Source organism: Nanorana parkeri, unplaced genomic scaffold (genome assembly GCF_000935625.1).
Source record: "Nanorana parkeri isolate BGI_ZX_2015 unplaced genomic scaffold, ASM93562v1 scaffold249, whole genome shotgun sequence".
Lineage (NCBI taxonomy): Eukaryota > Metazoa > Chordata > Amphibia > Anura > Dicroglossidae > Nanorana > Nanorana parkeri.
The window spans coordinates 1485749-1502431 of NW_017306517.1; the positions used below are offsets into that span (position 1 = coordinate 1485749).

General features: G+C 40.6%; 1 protein-coding gene across 1 annotated transcript in view; it reads right to left on the reverse strand.

Annotated features, from left to right (window-relative positions):
• LOC108787222 (G-protein coupled receptor 98-like) overlaps positions 1-16683 on the reverse strand; it is a gene marked incomplete at its 5' end in the record, with an annotated part of 159458 nt that overhangs the window by 6259 nt on the left and 136516 nt on the right. Inside the window, 3 exons of the mRNA XM_018556714.1 lie at positions 6862-7015; positions 8956-9147; positions 13783-13904. Of these exons, the coding sequence (XP_018412216.1) occupies positions 6862-7015; positions 8956-9147; positions 13783-13904 (468 nt within the window). The remainder of the gene's footprint in view (positions 1-6861; positions 7016-8955; positions 9148-13782; positions 13905-16683) is intronic.

Sequence of the window (16683 nt, forward strand, 5' to 3'; positions counted from 1 at the left end):
CCCCCCCTTGTATGTTGTAAAAACATTCTGTGAATAGACAAATAAATATATTAGTTCAAATGTACTCCAACTTTGCAAGAGTCTTTTATGTCCAAAGGCAAATCCCAGAGTAGAGTAATGTGAAACACTAGATCTGCATTACTTATGTCTTAAAGGACAAGTAAAACACTCGCAGCTAAGAGCTGGTGTGGGACATTGCAACTGTCACTGGCTTTTTACTGATAGGATGAGTGATCATGTAACTGCTGATCGCTCAGTCCCCGGTCACTTCTACCTGTGAGGGCGGTGACTGTCAGTCACTACTCCATTCAGGGATTTCCCCCCTCCCCTATCTGTTCCTCCAGTGCTCATGGAGCTGGCTTTCTGGGAAGCCAGGCAATCAGGAAGCCAGATTGGTTGATAAGCTGGCCAATCAGGAAGCCGTGCGGCTAGTCATTACCAGCCCCCCCTCCCTCCAGCTTCCCGATTGGCCACAAAGCCAGCTCCATGCTTCCTCATCACCTGGTGACAAGGTAGCATGGAGCCAGCTTCCCGCCCAATCAGGAAGCTTGACGGCCAGTCATTACCCTCCCCCCCGACTTCCTGATTGGCCAGAAAGCCGGTTCCATGCTTCCTTGTCACCTGGTGACGAGGGAGCATGGACACGGCTTCCCAGCTAATCAGGAAGCCGGGCAGCAAGTCATTACATGCCGCCCGGCTTCCTTAATGGGACTTCCGGTATCAGTATTGGCTAGTACTGGAAAAAAAATATCGGTACTCATACTCAATACCAAAGAAACGGTCTCAGTGCATCCCAAGTTGGAAGTATAACAAGTGCATGAATGAATGTAATGATTTTAAAGGGCAGATATGCAATCCATACGACATACAACTCATCATTTTGTTTACACACCGGATAATACAAAAAAACCTTTTCCTCTCTAATACAGAAAACCAGCAAACAGAAAAAACCCTTTTTGTAGCAAACTTGGCAGAAAAACTTGTTGAGTTGTAGGGAACTGGCAAGGTAAATGATGTACAGTTATTCTTGGTGGCTTACAATATTTTTAAAGTTACACTCTGGGCAGAATGATATTTTACATTTTGTCAATGGAGGAGGAGAGATGATGTCACAACCCTGCCCCCTTCTCTCCTCCTCCAATCACAGAATGTCTTTAACAATACATTGTTAAAGACATTCTGTATTCTTTAACAAAATACAAGGCATTTTCTGAATGGAGGATAGTGAAAAGGGAAGGATGATACAACCAGAGTGCTGTATAGCACTGCGGGCTTCAGAGCTATACACTGGGGCCTTCAGCTGCCATTGGGATGTGCTGGACTTCTGTTGTGTCTCTGTGCCTTTAGGATTTGTTCACACCATAAACAGTGCATTCCAGAACGGTCAGCTGCTGGAACGCACTGTATCGCATCCCGGCTGGTTTGCTGCGTTCAGGGATGGGTGGGGGCATGGCGGTACATTAAGGTCAATGGCACCGCCGCCACGCCCCTGCCCGCAATGCGATCGCCCGCACCAGAATGCATAGCACATCAGTGCGATCTGAAAAAATGCTGCAAGCACTAAGTGAACAAACCCTTAAAGAAGAATGGGCTGCCTGCAACCAATGTATCTATTGCTATATATGCTCCAAGATGAAGGCTCTCTTAAGGTGCCCATACACTTTACAACCCTCGCAAGACCTTTGTCTTGCGAGGGTTGTAAAGTACTTAAAAAAATGTACGATCTGCCCATAATGGACAGGCAGATCGTACTTGCGATCATCGCAAGCCCGCCCCCCTAAGGGGCGGGCTTGCAATGACTACAATTAGGGGCGTGCTTCCGATGCCCGTTCGGCAGTTGTCGAACAAGCAGGCCACTAACTTCGTACGAGGCCACCGTACGATTCTCGGCGGGTTTTCCAGCCTGCTTGTTCAACGGAAGACGTGCGACCGTACAGTAGAAACGGTCACACTCCTTCCATACACTGCACGATTCTTGTACGATCGCGGGATTTCTGTACGAGAATCGTGCAGTGTATGGGCACCTTAAGAGTTAGGACCACACTACACAGAGGGGCCTTGATGAGGCAAAATGGCTTTCACGTGCTTTGCAAAAGTTATGAGACAGTGTAAGCTTTTTTGCATGTTGGCTAGTAAGGGTGCTGGGAGATGTTTGCATTTGTACTGTATAGCTCAGTATGCATCTGAGTGTGCAGGGGAGGTTGTGCTGCAAGATAAGATATTTTATACCTTGTAGCAGCCCTCTGCACATAAATACAGCTTTTAAATGATCATTTACTCATCCAGTGCACTGTGCAAATCTCTATTCTGCCCGGAGTGTGGCTTTAAAGATGATCTCCAAGCAAACAGCTGAATATACAGAAACATACATATACTAGAGCTATTGTATCTGCCAAAGGATTTGCGTTTCTGTCTATTCAGTTCAGTGATATTTACAAAGTTCTGTCACACAGCACAGCCCCATCTGGCAGGCCTGAGACCTTATTTTTCTCTGTTGGAGTTAAAGTGTATTTCCACTTTTGCAGCCACTTTGGGATAACACCTATTTTATATTTGTTCCTATTCACATAAACATTAAGCATAAACATGATGTTTACTCTAATTAACCCTGTCTGTACTGTGCTGGCAGGTTTCATTATCAGTTGTAAACTAAATTTGAACAATGTCCATCCTAACAAAGGGTTAAAGACTATCAGGGTTATTCACAAAAGGGTGAAGAGTTGGCAGAAGACAGGAGAAGGGAACAATCTAGGACAACATATCTGATCTGGAAAGTGAGCTGAATTGGAGAATTTTCCCAAATCAGCAATGTTGTCCTAGATTGTTCCCTTCTCCTGTCTTCTCCCAACTCTTCACCCTTTTGTGAATAACCCTGTTAGAACTTGGAAGCATTGTATGTTAATGAGGGGAAGCTCAGTCTGACCCTAAAATATTTTTTGGTATGCTGTGTGAATTGAAACATAAACATATAGAGGGGGGGTTCTCAAATTTGTCTGCAAAAGTGGAACTACAATTTAAGGAAGTCAAAGGGAGAGTCTTTAAGGAAAGTTTTGTCCCTCCTCCACCCCGGTATTGGACAGTGAAAGAAGAAGCAGCAGACCGATGAGCTCATTGATGAGCACTTGCTCTCTCCTCTTATACACACGTTCCTGCAGCACACCTGTTTGGCTCTTTATTCCGCTTCTCCTCCCCCAGTCTGAGCTCTGCTGTAGAGGGCCTGTAAGAGGCGAATAGGAAGTCTAATTCAGGTAATCACACTACTTGAATTTAAAGAAAGCATTTAATGATGTAATAAATTCAGAGCTTCATTAATCCTATATCTGCCTGCAGTTCAGCTTAAATAACAGCTGCTAAATATTTTGAAAATCATCTATTCGCAGCATTTCTTTGTCAAACATAAATAATCACATTTTGATGAAATTCTGCTTCCAGTAACATGAGTTCTGTTATTTGTTATCATGTTGTCTGACAGGTGCTTTGTGAATCTAGCTCATTGTTTATGTACAGGGTATGCTGTCCCTGGTGGCTCTTGAACACAATATTAGTTAGTCATACACTGAGCACCACGCACTCATCAGTTTAATAATGAGCACACCAGATCCCTCTCTCATATGGCTCAGAAGGTGTGTGGGTGGAAAACACAACACTTGAATGTCTATGTCAATAAGGTGCAGGGTAGATGTTTGTCTGCTCTGTAAAATGATTGCCTCTATCTGTGCACAGCTGGGTATGTTAAAGTGCAACTCTAGCTATAAACCAAACCCTGATAACCCTTGTGCTCATCCTCCTGTTAACATTTCTAAATAAAAAATGACAGAGCTCAGACATACTGATTTTAACTTCCACAACTGACCTAAGGCCAGAAGTGATATTTGTTGCGTCCCATACTTCTGAAGCCCATTCTAAAAGGCCATTCCCATTATTCTCTATTGCCAGGCCCCATGCAGCTCAGACCTAATGAGTGATCATTAGGATGATGTAAATAATGCAGCGAATAGAAACATGTGCTTGCACCTGTAATCTGTCATTTTATTAAAGCCTATCTCTGAACTACCCCTGCACTGCAAGGGTAAATGCCCATTTAGGGGTATTATAAGAGGTCCTTAACTGACCTGATCCCCGCACCCCTGGAAGTCGGAGCTCACCTCAATCCCCTACGCTCCATCTTGTGGACTGTAAAACTAGAAATAAATGGTAACCGCACAATTTATAACCAGCCATTGTAGCAAGGTGCACATGGGAAGGCTTAAAACAATACAAAACACAAGAAAGTGCCCAGCACACTTGCCAGCGAGCCTGCAACAAAAAAGATTACCCTGTCTAACAGTATGCGTTAAAAGCAGAGGTTTTAGTTACACAAACCTTTGGCCAAAAATATCTAGGAGCCACACTGCCCCGTCAAGGCTCCTCTGTGTCCCTCGCCATCCTTATGTATAATGCAAGTTTTGAGCTCTGCATTGTACTTGATGGTCTGAGTGGGTCTCAGACTGCAGCAGCACGAGGAGGGGGGGGAAGATGCTACGTGCACCAGTCTTGGAGCCTGAAGGAGCGGGGATCAGGTAAGTTAAAGTCCTTTATACAGGTCCCCTAGGCACAAAAGAGCAGCTTACCCTTGTAGTGGGACCACCCCTACACTGCAAGGGTTAGTTGCTAATTTATGTCTAGAGGTATTGTGAAGGGGTCTTTTACTGACAAAATCCCCACACCCCCGGAAGTTGGTGCTCACCTCTATGTCTTACGCTCCAGCTTGTGGACTGTCCCTTGGCAGAGTCACGTATAATGCAGGTTTTAAGCCCTGCAATGTACAGGATGATGTGAGAGTCTCAGACCACCGCAGCCCAGCAGGGAAGGGGCTGTGGGTGCTGGTCTTGGAGTCTGAGGGAGTGGGGATCAGGTAAAAGTCTGCTACACAGGTTCCCTATATAAAAACGAGCAGTTAACCCTTGCAAAAAGGCTACCCTGGACTGCAAGGGTTAATTGCTCGTTTTTGTCCATGGAACCTGTGTAGAAGACTTTTACTTACCTTACTTTTTTTCCTGGAAATTGGTTTTAAGTACTGTTCACTGGATAGTGAGGAGATGGTTTACAAAGCTTTGCTGATTATTGTGCTCGCATTTTAAATCAGTATTACAAGTAGTTAATATTGTATAAAGATTTGGTGCAGGAAAAAAAAATGTCGGCAAATATAGAGTTGCCACCTGGCCAGTATTTACCAGCCTAGCTTGTAAAAACTTATTGCCAATATTTTTAATAGGAAAAATGTTGTAAGGACAGTATTTTGTCACAGAAAAGCTGTGTACAGTCAGTACTATAGCAAGAGGATATAAGAAAGTAAAAATGGCCTAATACACACAAGAAAACACCGGGACAGAATTTTTGTAAGATCAAACTTCTTACACAAGTAACTGTGCTCACCTGTTTAAAAGAATCTGCAAACAAATGTCTATGTTATCTATAGCAAGCCAGGGGTATCATAGGGCACAAGCGGGTCCAGGGAAATCATTAAATGATTATTCCCATGAAGGAACATCAGCATCCAATAAGGGTGGCTGGGTAAGTCTGGGTAACAGTAAACAGGTTTATATACAGTATCTCCTTGAATTCCTCTTTGTGTGTTTTTACCTCTTGGCATTTTGTAAGAACAAGACCATTACCCAGTCAGAGCACAGAAAGTCTAAGAAGTTTCCTGCGGGATTTGGTTTAGGTTAAAGCTGTTCTTTGAAATGCAAGTCATTATATGGTGTGATAATTAGCACCACACTGAACTTTGTTTTCATAATTTATGGCGACCTTGTCTTCCTAGAACATTGTTTTATGTTCTATTTTAGGACACTATCAAGTTCCATAAGTAACAAATCCAGCGGCCCCCTTCCTAATGAATCCTCTTTGGCCTGATTATAGAACAGCCCTATAGAACCAAATAACTGAAATTTTCTTAAGAAACATTTCAGGTACTTCATACATGAGGGACTAAACTTTTTACAAATGTTCAGGGGAAATTTTACACTTTAGCCGAAATCTACAGACAACTCAATATTTATAAGCCATGTGACCTTTCCAACTGTAATCCGGTAATTGAGGTCAACATGAAAATGAGAGTAAGTTTATGTAAGCACTGGAAATGCTCATTATTGTGCATAGATATTCTGGAACATATTAGAAAACCAAACAAATAAACAAGACTAGACTCTGCTCTCAGACTGGATTCTACCAGCCGCAGTGCTCATTGTCCAACAGGCATGTCTCACTCCCGAATTGCATCCACCATGTATAGAAACAGGCCATACCACTGCTATGTTCTTTTTCATTAAAACATTATTTTTCCCTAGCATTACCCTTCCGCCAGACACATGCTTTGACTCTGACGTGTCTCATTCCAACTGAGAACTTAGTCAAAGAGGACAGAGTGAAGTTAAGTAATAGTGCGCCCCATTTCTATGCATAGTAAATGTAAAAAAAACACATCAAAGGATTCTTTCTGCATAAAAAAGGGAACAATTGTTTAATGCTGGCCATAACGATAAACAACTGATTAATCATAGATGCAGTTGTTCTAAACAAAGTGTGAACTTGAAATAATTTTTAAGCACAACCAAATAAATTCGATTGAATTCCAGTTCATTTTTTGTAGAGCTAATTTCCTTTTTTTAAATTTAAATGATTGCTTATTAATTAAAACAATTGTTTAGTGCAATTGATTATATGTGATGCAATGATTTCAAATAAATGAATGTTATAGTCCCCAATTCTGTTGTTACAAGTATGGCTAACACAATGTATACTTGATGTAAACATTACCAAAGTTGATTACAAATAAGTAAATGTAATGTGTGAAGACTACACAGAAACATAGCTACATACCAGCTTTTAACACAAATATTAAGTCCTCAAATTCTTGAAGTTCTTCATCAGCGACCAATGAACCATTACTGTACCCTCCTGACGGGGTGTAAGCTGTACCATTTTGAGGGCTGTGCTTTTCCTGACTGCCAGACCGCTCCCAGTCTGTGGAAATCTGAAATATAGGAAAATTAACTCCAAATCAGCATTACACCATGGAAGAAATATACTTGCACCATAAAATGAGGAAGGCTTTTTAAAATATTTAGGCTGTTTAGGTTCATCTCACTTGTTGCTCTGGGTTCAAGCAACTGTGTTCCTAGTGATCCCTGTGCTCCCAGTTATCTTCTTCTGTGTTCCTGGAGATTTCCTGTGATTCCTAGTTCCCCTGTGCTTTCTTGGATCCCTGAGATTTCTGGTTTCCTCATGTACCCCTGTGGATTCCCTGCTTGGCTGTTTGCCTCCTTGCTGTTCCCAGTATCCCTGCTTACTCTGAGACCCCTGTGATTCCCCGTGGTATCATTGTGCATTCACCTTTGAGGTGTGAGTGGCTATATGTATCTGTCTGCTGATTGCTATACACTTGTGTGTGCCCTCTCTTCACTCCAGTCTGTCTGATTCCACTGTCTACCCTGCTTGTGCTGTATTCCCTGTATATCTGTTTCTGCATTATCCTTGCTAGTTCCTTCCTTGTGAGTATCTCTTTGTGTCAATCCCCACTCCCAGCGAGTCATCTCCTGTCTTCCTTCTGGCCTCTCCTTATGTGTTTCCTTATAGCTCACTTCTATGCTGTCCTGCACCTTCGTATAATGCATGTTCCTTGCGCTTATTCCTTTAGCCCTGTGTCTCCGTGTAGGCACATTTCCTGTGTGCGTTCCCCTGAGCAGTCCTGCCACTGTATCCTGTACCCCTGTGTATGCATCTTGCCTGCGTGCATCCTGCAACGCACACTCCGTATGTGTTCCCTGTGTGTACCTGTCACTAAGTCCATTACCCAAGTATTGTTCACATTGTAGCTGGTCAGTCCTGTCTGTGTGGGTGTGTTAGAGAGCCAAAACCTGGGAGCTGCCCTGCCTCACAATCATCCTCACCATCTGAGGCTCCGGAGAAGACGAGGCTTTCCTTAGACTCTGCACCTCTGCACACCCATGTTTTCTGTGCTTGCGATTGACACACTGTAACCTTGCACTTCCCAAGACCTGTATTCCTGCTCTGTTCCCAGTTCCGGACTGCTCTGCAAAATCCAGTGCTCACGGTTCCTAGTGTCCCGGTTCCCAGATCGTGATACTTCTGTTACCTTTGTCAAGCAGAAAATCATTTTCTATGCCCCTCTTTGATGTAGTTTCACTCTGTAACAGAGGCTTGACTTTCCATGACTTTATGGCTAAGTTCTACTACCTGTCACATCACTGTTTAATTAGAGTGCTGGCCACTGGGACAGTCTTATTGAACATGGGTGTATTAGCAGAGGTTAAATATAAAAACAAGAATAGTCTGTTGCCCTAAAGAATATCAATCTGAAATTAAAGAACAACACTTTTTTCCTATCTAAAAGGGTCACTTCAGGCACTTTGTGCTTTCATCTCTTAGAGAGAACCTTCATAAGTTTAAAATTCACTTAACCTGCACAAAGAGGAATTGAGGGCCCTTACTGCTCATCTGCTTATTGAAATGCGTGTTTTTGTAGCCAAGCTGACCCTCTGCCTTAAATACTTTCTGAATTACTTTCTCAGAACAAATCTGCAACAAATAATGTCAAAGTGTGGTTAAAACCAGTGGCAGACAAGGGGTTCCAGTAGAAGACCAATTTTTGAGCCCCCAAGATAAAGTTTAAGTCAAAACACATATACACTGTATTGTTGACAACTAAATAGAAGTGAGTAGTGTCCAAGTATATATGAATGTGCGAGGTGCCCTTGGTTAGTGTCTGAGAAACCATGATATCTAGGAAAAATAGTATTTACTGAAGGATGTAAACAATAGCACCACCCATAAACTTTAAGGACAGCTATCCTATAGGAATAGGAATAAGTGCTTATTAAGCATCTATTTAGATAAATGAACACCTCTTGCAATAAAGTAAAGATGCCTTAAACATCATGTAATTAATTTTACCTCTTCCATTGCACTAATGAGGTTCTGAGTGGATTTGCTGATCTCAGCTCCAGCTGGCGGCATCCCACTACTGGGTGTAAAAAAGGCAGAGGCTGGGCTTCTGTGTCCATCCGCCTCGATGCTGTAGCTAGCTTTAACCGGGCAGCACAGCTGATTGTGCATAATAAAGTAAACTACAAAGGCATAGAGACCCTGTTAAAGAAAGTAAAGTAAAAATAAAAAACATAAGTGTCAATTTCTAAGTTACAGGAATGCACAAATGTATCTCACGTATTAATAAGGTGGGCTTTGCTCAAAAGTACAGAAGATAGCGTAACCTCCATTTCTTTAAAAGAGAAAAAAAAACAAAACTATTTTTTGGCTTAGTTCTCTTTTGGGCCACAGGAGTACATTTACTAATGTAGTTCTGTATAACTGCCCGTTAAATGCCAACAGTGCAGAGCCGCTCTGCAGCAGGGAAGGATCCTGACAATATTGTTGGAATTCACCCCGCTACCTGATTGACAGCTGGCTCTGCCTCTCTAGAACCAGAACCAACTGTGCCTGCCCCCTTCACTGTCAGTCTCTTCAACGAGCACTGGAGGAATAGAGAGAGAGGAGGGGGGAATCCTTGTGGGGAGCAGTGACTGACAGTGGTCTGTGATTGCCCAGTTCTCGAGCTATAGTGCCGGTGTGTGACAGCTGCATTGTCACACGCTGGCTTAAAGAATTGGGAAGAGTATATTTTATTCTCCCAATAGTTCCCTTTTAATAACTATCAAAAAGAATTATATTAGCAAGCACATAAATCTTATTCAAATGCTTCTTCAGTATACCTTCAGAAGTGCTTTTGACCAATTAAACTACATAGATTATTTGTCATACTTAGCACTATTCTCTAAAATATGGAAGGCATATCATGTATATGGTACATAGCAACGTCAGGATTCTAATGCATGACAGATAATCTGCTCACACTAGTATCATCCACTAATAACAGGCAATACACTGAGCATGCCAATTAACTAGCAGGCATGGTATGTCTATTTCTAGGGGTTCCAGAATCAGTGTTAATTTCGTCGACTAATAATTTCCGTCATAGTTTTCGTCAACAACACTTTTTCAGTGACTAAAACTAAATAGAAACTAAGTTATGATGACTAAATCTATAACAAAAATATATTGACATTTTAGTCAACTAAAACTAGACAAAAATGTTAGGGAGAGACAATTTGGGAAGAGATCCAATCTCGAAATGATCTCTTTGGACTTCTAGTTCTGGTTCCATCCTGAAAGGATGGCTAATAGGCAATATGTGCAATGGCATTGCAGCCAATATAGTTTTTCATTTAATATTTTAGAGTTGAACTTCTACTTGAAAGAATGAAGAATGTCACATACACGTTGCTATAATCAATGCATAGCTAATTACTGGTCCTTTGTTGAAAATACTCAATAGTATTGTTTCTTTATAAGCCTTGTTTTAATCTAAGTTTAAGATAAATAAAGACATGCTATATATCACAACAGTTAAATCTCTGTCTGTATTGCATGTTCAAACCTTAATACCATAACTAATAACAAGTTACCAGATGTTTACTGCAGGAGTATATAATGAGATTGGAAATTCTCAAAAAATTCTTAAATTACTCTTTAACTAAACCCACTAGATTTTAGTAGACTTACAGGGTTAAGCACTAGAGGGTGAAGAGTTTGGAGAAGACAGAAGTGAACAATCTAGGACAACATAGCTGATTTGGAAAGTGAGCTGAATTGGAGGATTTTTCCAAATCAGCTATTTCGGCCTGGATTGTTAACTTCTTCACCCTTTTGTGAATAACCCTGTAAATCTACTGTGTATTTAGTTGACTAAAATCTTATGATATTTAGTAGACTAAAACTAGGCTAAAACTAAAACAATTCAGATGACTAAAATAGGACTAAAACTAAATTGAAATTTGCTGTCAAAATTAACACTGTCCAGAATAGTTCTAAGTGTTATGTCCTATTCTGACACTGGCATTTTCAGTGTTGACCTTCTTGGAACAGAAATAAGAGGAAAGCAAGCCAATAACGCAGAGATATACCAAGATGTTTAGAGTTTTTGGACAGGCCCCTTGACAGAGGCCGCACTGTGACAGCCAGAACAGCAAAAGCACTGATGTCTCAGTAAATGCAGGTGGTTTGTGAGTTATTTAAAATACAAGTGCTAGACAACTGGCAAATGTTTGGTGAGCATGGACCTAAATCATTGCCCACATTAAGCTGGTCATACATGTTAAGTTTAAGTTGCTAAAGCATATGCAATGTTAATGTTTAAATCTCCCATTATGTAAGTGGACCAGCTTGGGTAAGCATTCAGGTGAACAGGGCTGAAGCATCAGCATTAACATGCTGCACACGTTCATTTAGTATTGCTTAGCATGCTCTTCACAGAAATTGACATTTTTTTTTTACACTTTAGATGATATTAACATTTGTTACAACACTTTTACACAACACAACCATGCAAGCAGGGCTTGAGTTGGTCAAAAGTCTTCTTTGACTCATAGGGCTGAAATAGCTCTTAATTTTGCACCAAGTGTATCATACCCCCAAGTTTCCTTGCAAAATTGGCCTTTGTTCTGATTCATGTTGCGGTAAATACGGCTGACCCCGTGGCAATTTGATACATCTGCTTTGGCAGCAAAGGTGATTGATACCATTAATATGGTCATGGCTATTTTCCTGACTGTTGTCCCACCTGATGTATCCTTGGACATTAAGAATCATCCTACCTAGATGAATGTGCATCCTTGGTGATTGATAGTGTATTCTTTACTGCCCATAAGATGTCAGCTTTAAAATGGGTCTACTTCATATCCCCCTCTAAGGAGGAATGACTATAAGAAATAAGTAGATACAATGCATTTGAGAATCATACATATTTCCTTAAAACTTATGTGTACATTTAACTGCATATGAGCCCGCAGGATGTGATGGATCATAGTTGAATCCAATGTGTATGCGGAGGCCCTTTTGCGTCTTCTTACTTTTTGCTCAAAGGTCACTTTGTTGAGATGGCTGGTTAATGGCTGTTTTTGAGCTGTATATGACATGTTCATTTAATGTGTTTTTTTTTAATAAGGTGTGTCTTTGTATTATTATAAAAAAAACTTTTGGAAAAATAAAATCTGAAAAAAGGGTTCCTTGTATTTGGCCCTGCATGGCCAGCCTATGAGCACAACAGAAGCACAGCCCACACAAAGCCATACCCTAGAGCTGGCTTGATAAGCATGCATGGTGCAAGAGCTGTATAACATTGCATAAATATAAGGGCTACCCGGCTAGGTTTCATTTTCTAATGTTTAGAATCACTATAAAAAGAAATTAATTTTACCTGTGACTCCAACCACTTGCCTGACATTATAATAATATTTCTAACTCTACAATGACGAATGCACCAATTTCAGTTTAATTTGTTTACTATAACCACCTCATCAGTATGATATCTGCATTATATGTGTGTTTGTTTTATCAGAAACATTTCTGTGTAGAAGAATAGGTGCTTTATACTTAGAATCACCACTAAATACCATTCAGTCACAGCTAAGCTAGAGAATCCCCGAATACAATTTCCCTGCAGGCTGTGACAGTGTAAAGGGTGTGATTATTTTACAGGTACTTTCCATAGAGTAAAGTAATCCTTTGTAAGGACATAAGTAAAAGATCACTGCATAGATACAAAACAAGGTTATATTTGGATACACTGCGACAGCTCATGTAATGAAACAAAGAAAGATACGGGAAACTTTCCTCACAGGCAAAGTACAAGGGCTGTAAATACCCTGTCTGTAAATAGAACAATCTTATGAACCCTATCAATAGTTATCTACCAGGATACAAAAAGCAGCCATTTATTTAATTAGCTGAATACTTGCATGGTATAATGCAAAGATTGGTTTATGTATAACTTAAGCACACATAAATGTGGTAGATAAATGTATATAGAGTATTTACAGGACCCAGCTTTCTTTAAAAGGTCAGGGTACCCAGAACAAATATTTTTTTCTGCTGGTGGATTGGTTTGCTAAACATTGGTTTGCTAAATGACCTTCTGGCAATTTATATAACTCCGTGACTCCAGTGGCATGTTAGGAGGTCGTAGCTCTGTCTTCACACCTTTACTTCTCCTGCATTCTCTAATATGTTTGATAGATTAAATATCAGCAGGAGAAGTAAGAGCCCCCAAAATGGCCATTATAGGTGAGTGGAGAACTATGCTTCCATAGACACACACAGCCCTGCGGCAGGCCACGCCTCTCCTCTCCACCCAATAGTTTGACTGAGGGCAGAAGGAGCCTATGGCTCCTTCTGCCTTAATACTTACCTCTCAGGAGGAGTCCAAACTCCATTGTCTTTAAACAGTACAGTCTCTGGTAAACGCTTCAGCATTTTATACTCCTGGGAGTTTGAATTCCTGCTGCATTTGTGGTTACTCCCACTAGCGCCTACATTACTACTGAGTCCTATAGTGATGTAGGGGCTGGCAGAAGAAGGATTAAAAACAGCAGGTTTTGGACCCTATAAGCAATGGAGAGGTAAGTATTCAGAGTCTGTGCTCATGCTCCAATTGTGGATGTATCACAAGGAGGATTGGTGCAAGTAACGTACATAATAACCATACATGTCATGTATCGAGCATATGCTGCTCATTCACATTTTACCCCAATTACCCTGTGAGTGCCTGAAGGTAATTACAGGCTTGGGTATGGTATTGCTAACAGAATGCCGCATGGAACTGGGCAACTATGTTATGTCAGATATTATATTACATCTTTTCTTTTCTTTATTTGATTGAACACTTACCTGAAGGCTGTTGAAAATTATGAAGAGAACCAACATCCAAAGGTGTCTGTAAGCCACATGTAACCCACCCCAAAGCCAGGTTACAGATATAAGAGCAAACAAGTACAAGATCAGGGGTATCTCTGCAAAATAAACATACATATTTACTAGTCCTCCAACATGAAACTGTTTATCTAGTATGAACAAAACATCCTAGTTATGTACTACAATGAAAATATATTTAACTATGGTCTAGACCAGTGGTTCTCAACCTGTGTAACCACATTTGTCCTTGGTCATTAAGTTGCGACCCAAGTCACACTGCAATGGAACGCACGTCATTAGGGTACCGCACATTCCGGTCCAGGCGTACAAACTGTGGGTGGGAGGTACTTTTGGGGTACCATTCAAATGAATGGCAACGCAACACACCTCCCACACCAGAATGCGCGGTAGGCGCGATTGTGTGGTACAGTGCGATAATTGGCCTCAGCCTAGGGTCCAGTATGTGCTGCTGTGCTTTGACAGAGCTCAATCCATATGTGCATTGCTTGCAAGCCTTGTAGAGGTGCTGTGAGCCAGAATTTGACGTCACTCTGGTCCAGGCACCTCTATAGGACTTGTGAGGGACCTGTAAGAAATGCACATATAGATGGAGCTCTGTCAGAAACCATAACCCCAGCCCACCCCACCTTAAGCTGATACTGGGCTGCATATTGTGAATGGCTGCTTGGCACCAGCACTGACAGTGCTGCGCTTTGGGGAAGGCGGAGAAGCCTCTCACCTAGAAAAGTGGAAGGCACTCGGCGACCCTCTGAACACGGGGTCGCGGCCCACTTTTATGTCACTACCCACCAGTTGAGAACCAAGGCTCTACACTATTGGAGTTTGTCCCTAAAAAAAGTGGCTTAGGAACATCAGAGTGACACACAGGTCAAATAAATAATTTGTAGAGCTCTTCAGAAATATATTCCAAATGTTAAATATTTTAATCCATGCCAGATTTACAGCCAAACATTATCCCACATGCAGAGTTCTCATACTGTACAATTCCTACTATGCATAGTGACCCCACAATATAAATGTTAATGAGCTACTGATCTTAGTAATGGATATGACAAACCAGAGTTTTTTAACAATCTTTATGGGATAAGGAGATTCAATTATAGGATGATTATTATTGGTATTCTTTTCCTTAATGCTCTATTAAGAATGTGTGTGTTCCTGATTAATAAGAGACATATGTTGCCTTGCCTGCACAAAATAGACCATCTTTGTGCCTGTCATATGAAAATCTTCTAATAAATGTTTTAAGAAATAAGGACAACATATCTAGAGACATGAGGCAGCGGGTGGATCTTTTTATGAGCATGCATGCACAGGACTGATCCATACTGCATTAATTTCTATAATCATAGCTTCCAGTTCAGACATTTAACATCAGATGACCTTCACCTGACATCAGATGACATCACCTTCTATACCGTTTGTATAGAAGTCACACCCAAATAAAATGATAGCACTCTATAGTGTCTATAGATGAGGTGACCATATCACAATCTGGCTGAATTCAGTTGGATGCTCCGTGGCTGGTGGATTTTAGGAGACTAAAATCAGTTATCCCCCCACAATTTTTAAAAGAACAAGGCAAAGCTAAATAAAGCGTATAGTAAACATGCACCATTGGCCAATAAATATATACTTTTGCTGCTGTAGTCTCATGGTACATTAGTATATTCAGGTACCTCTCTGATGCTCTAAATGTTTATATTCAACTTAAATATTATTTTTAATAAACCTTATTTATTATTTATATATTTATTAAGGCACAGAGTAATATCCAAAGTTCATTAACACATACTAACCAATAAGAATTCCTCTTTCACTGATGTAACTGAACTACGCTAAAATGATATTGGTTGCTATTGATTACTTACCATTATTCAATAGACCTGGACATAGTTATAAATCTTATATCTGCATGATAAGTACTGTAAAATAATAGGTATAAAACTAGCTTGTAGGAATGTATAAAAGTGATAAACATGACATACTTATAAGGGAAGGCGTTTTCTATACTTTTGAATAGAATTTGCACATAAAATAGTAAAATATAGGTCTGGTAGCTGAATATGAATATGTTGTTATTATTAGACCGTTCAGCTGTCTGGCTTCCATTCTTAAAATATTTCTGATGAGGAAGAGCTTAGCAAGTCAGCAATGAAATCCCCGGCAAGGCTTGGCTGGACATTTAAGAATGTAGTCAACAACTAAAACATTTCCTGCTTATAAAGGTAGCGCTGACAATGACATACATAATAGGATTATGTAATGAGTAAACAGCACTCAGGCACCTATTTGTATAACTCAGGTACTGTATATGCTCTATATGATATAAACTTCAAGGTGATGCATGTCAATGATTACTGCTTAGGCAGTTAAACAGTGTTTGTACTAAGAAATATAAATTAGATAATATTACATTTAGTAACAGGTTTCTATCCGTTTGATATCCCCGCCCTGCTTTATATTGCAATGTGCAATAAATTATAGCAATTAAACTAAATTAATCTTTCAACAATCTGACTCCAGTAAATGTGAAGTAATAACTGAAGTCAGATAGTTGTGTCAAACGCATGTAATAGCAGGTACCTTAATGTGCCTTCACATTGGGCTAACTTTCCTACTGAGCACCCCATGGTGCCGTGGTATGCAAATATTGACCACCTGTCTGGGTTAAAAGTCAGGTACTAACCTTCCCACATCCTGGTATTCACTGTTGGCCAATTACTGTGATGGCAGTGACCAATAGCAAAGCCCAGGTAGCAGGAAGGGGTGAATCCAGTTTCTCAAGTAAGATAGTTGTGCAAAAATATCACACCAAATGTTGGATTCCGGGAGAGCCTGAATATATATATATAT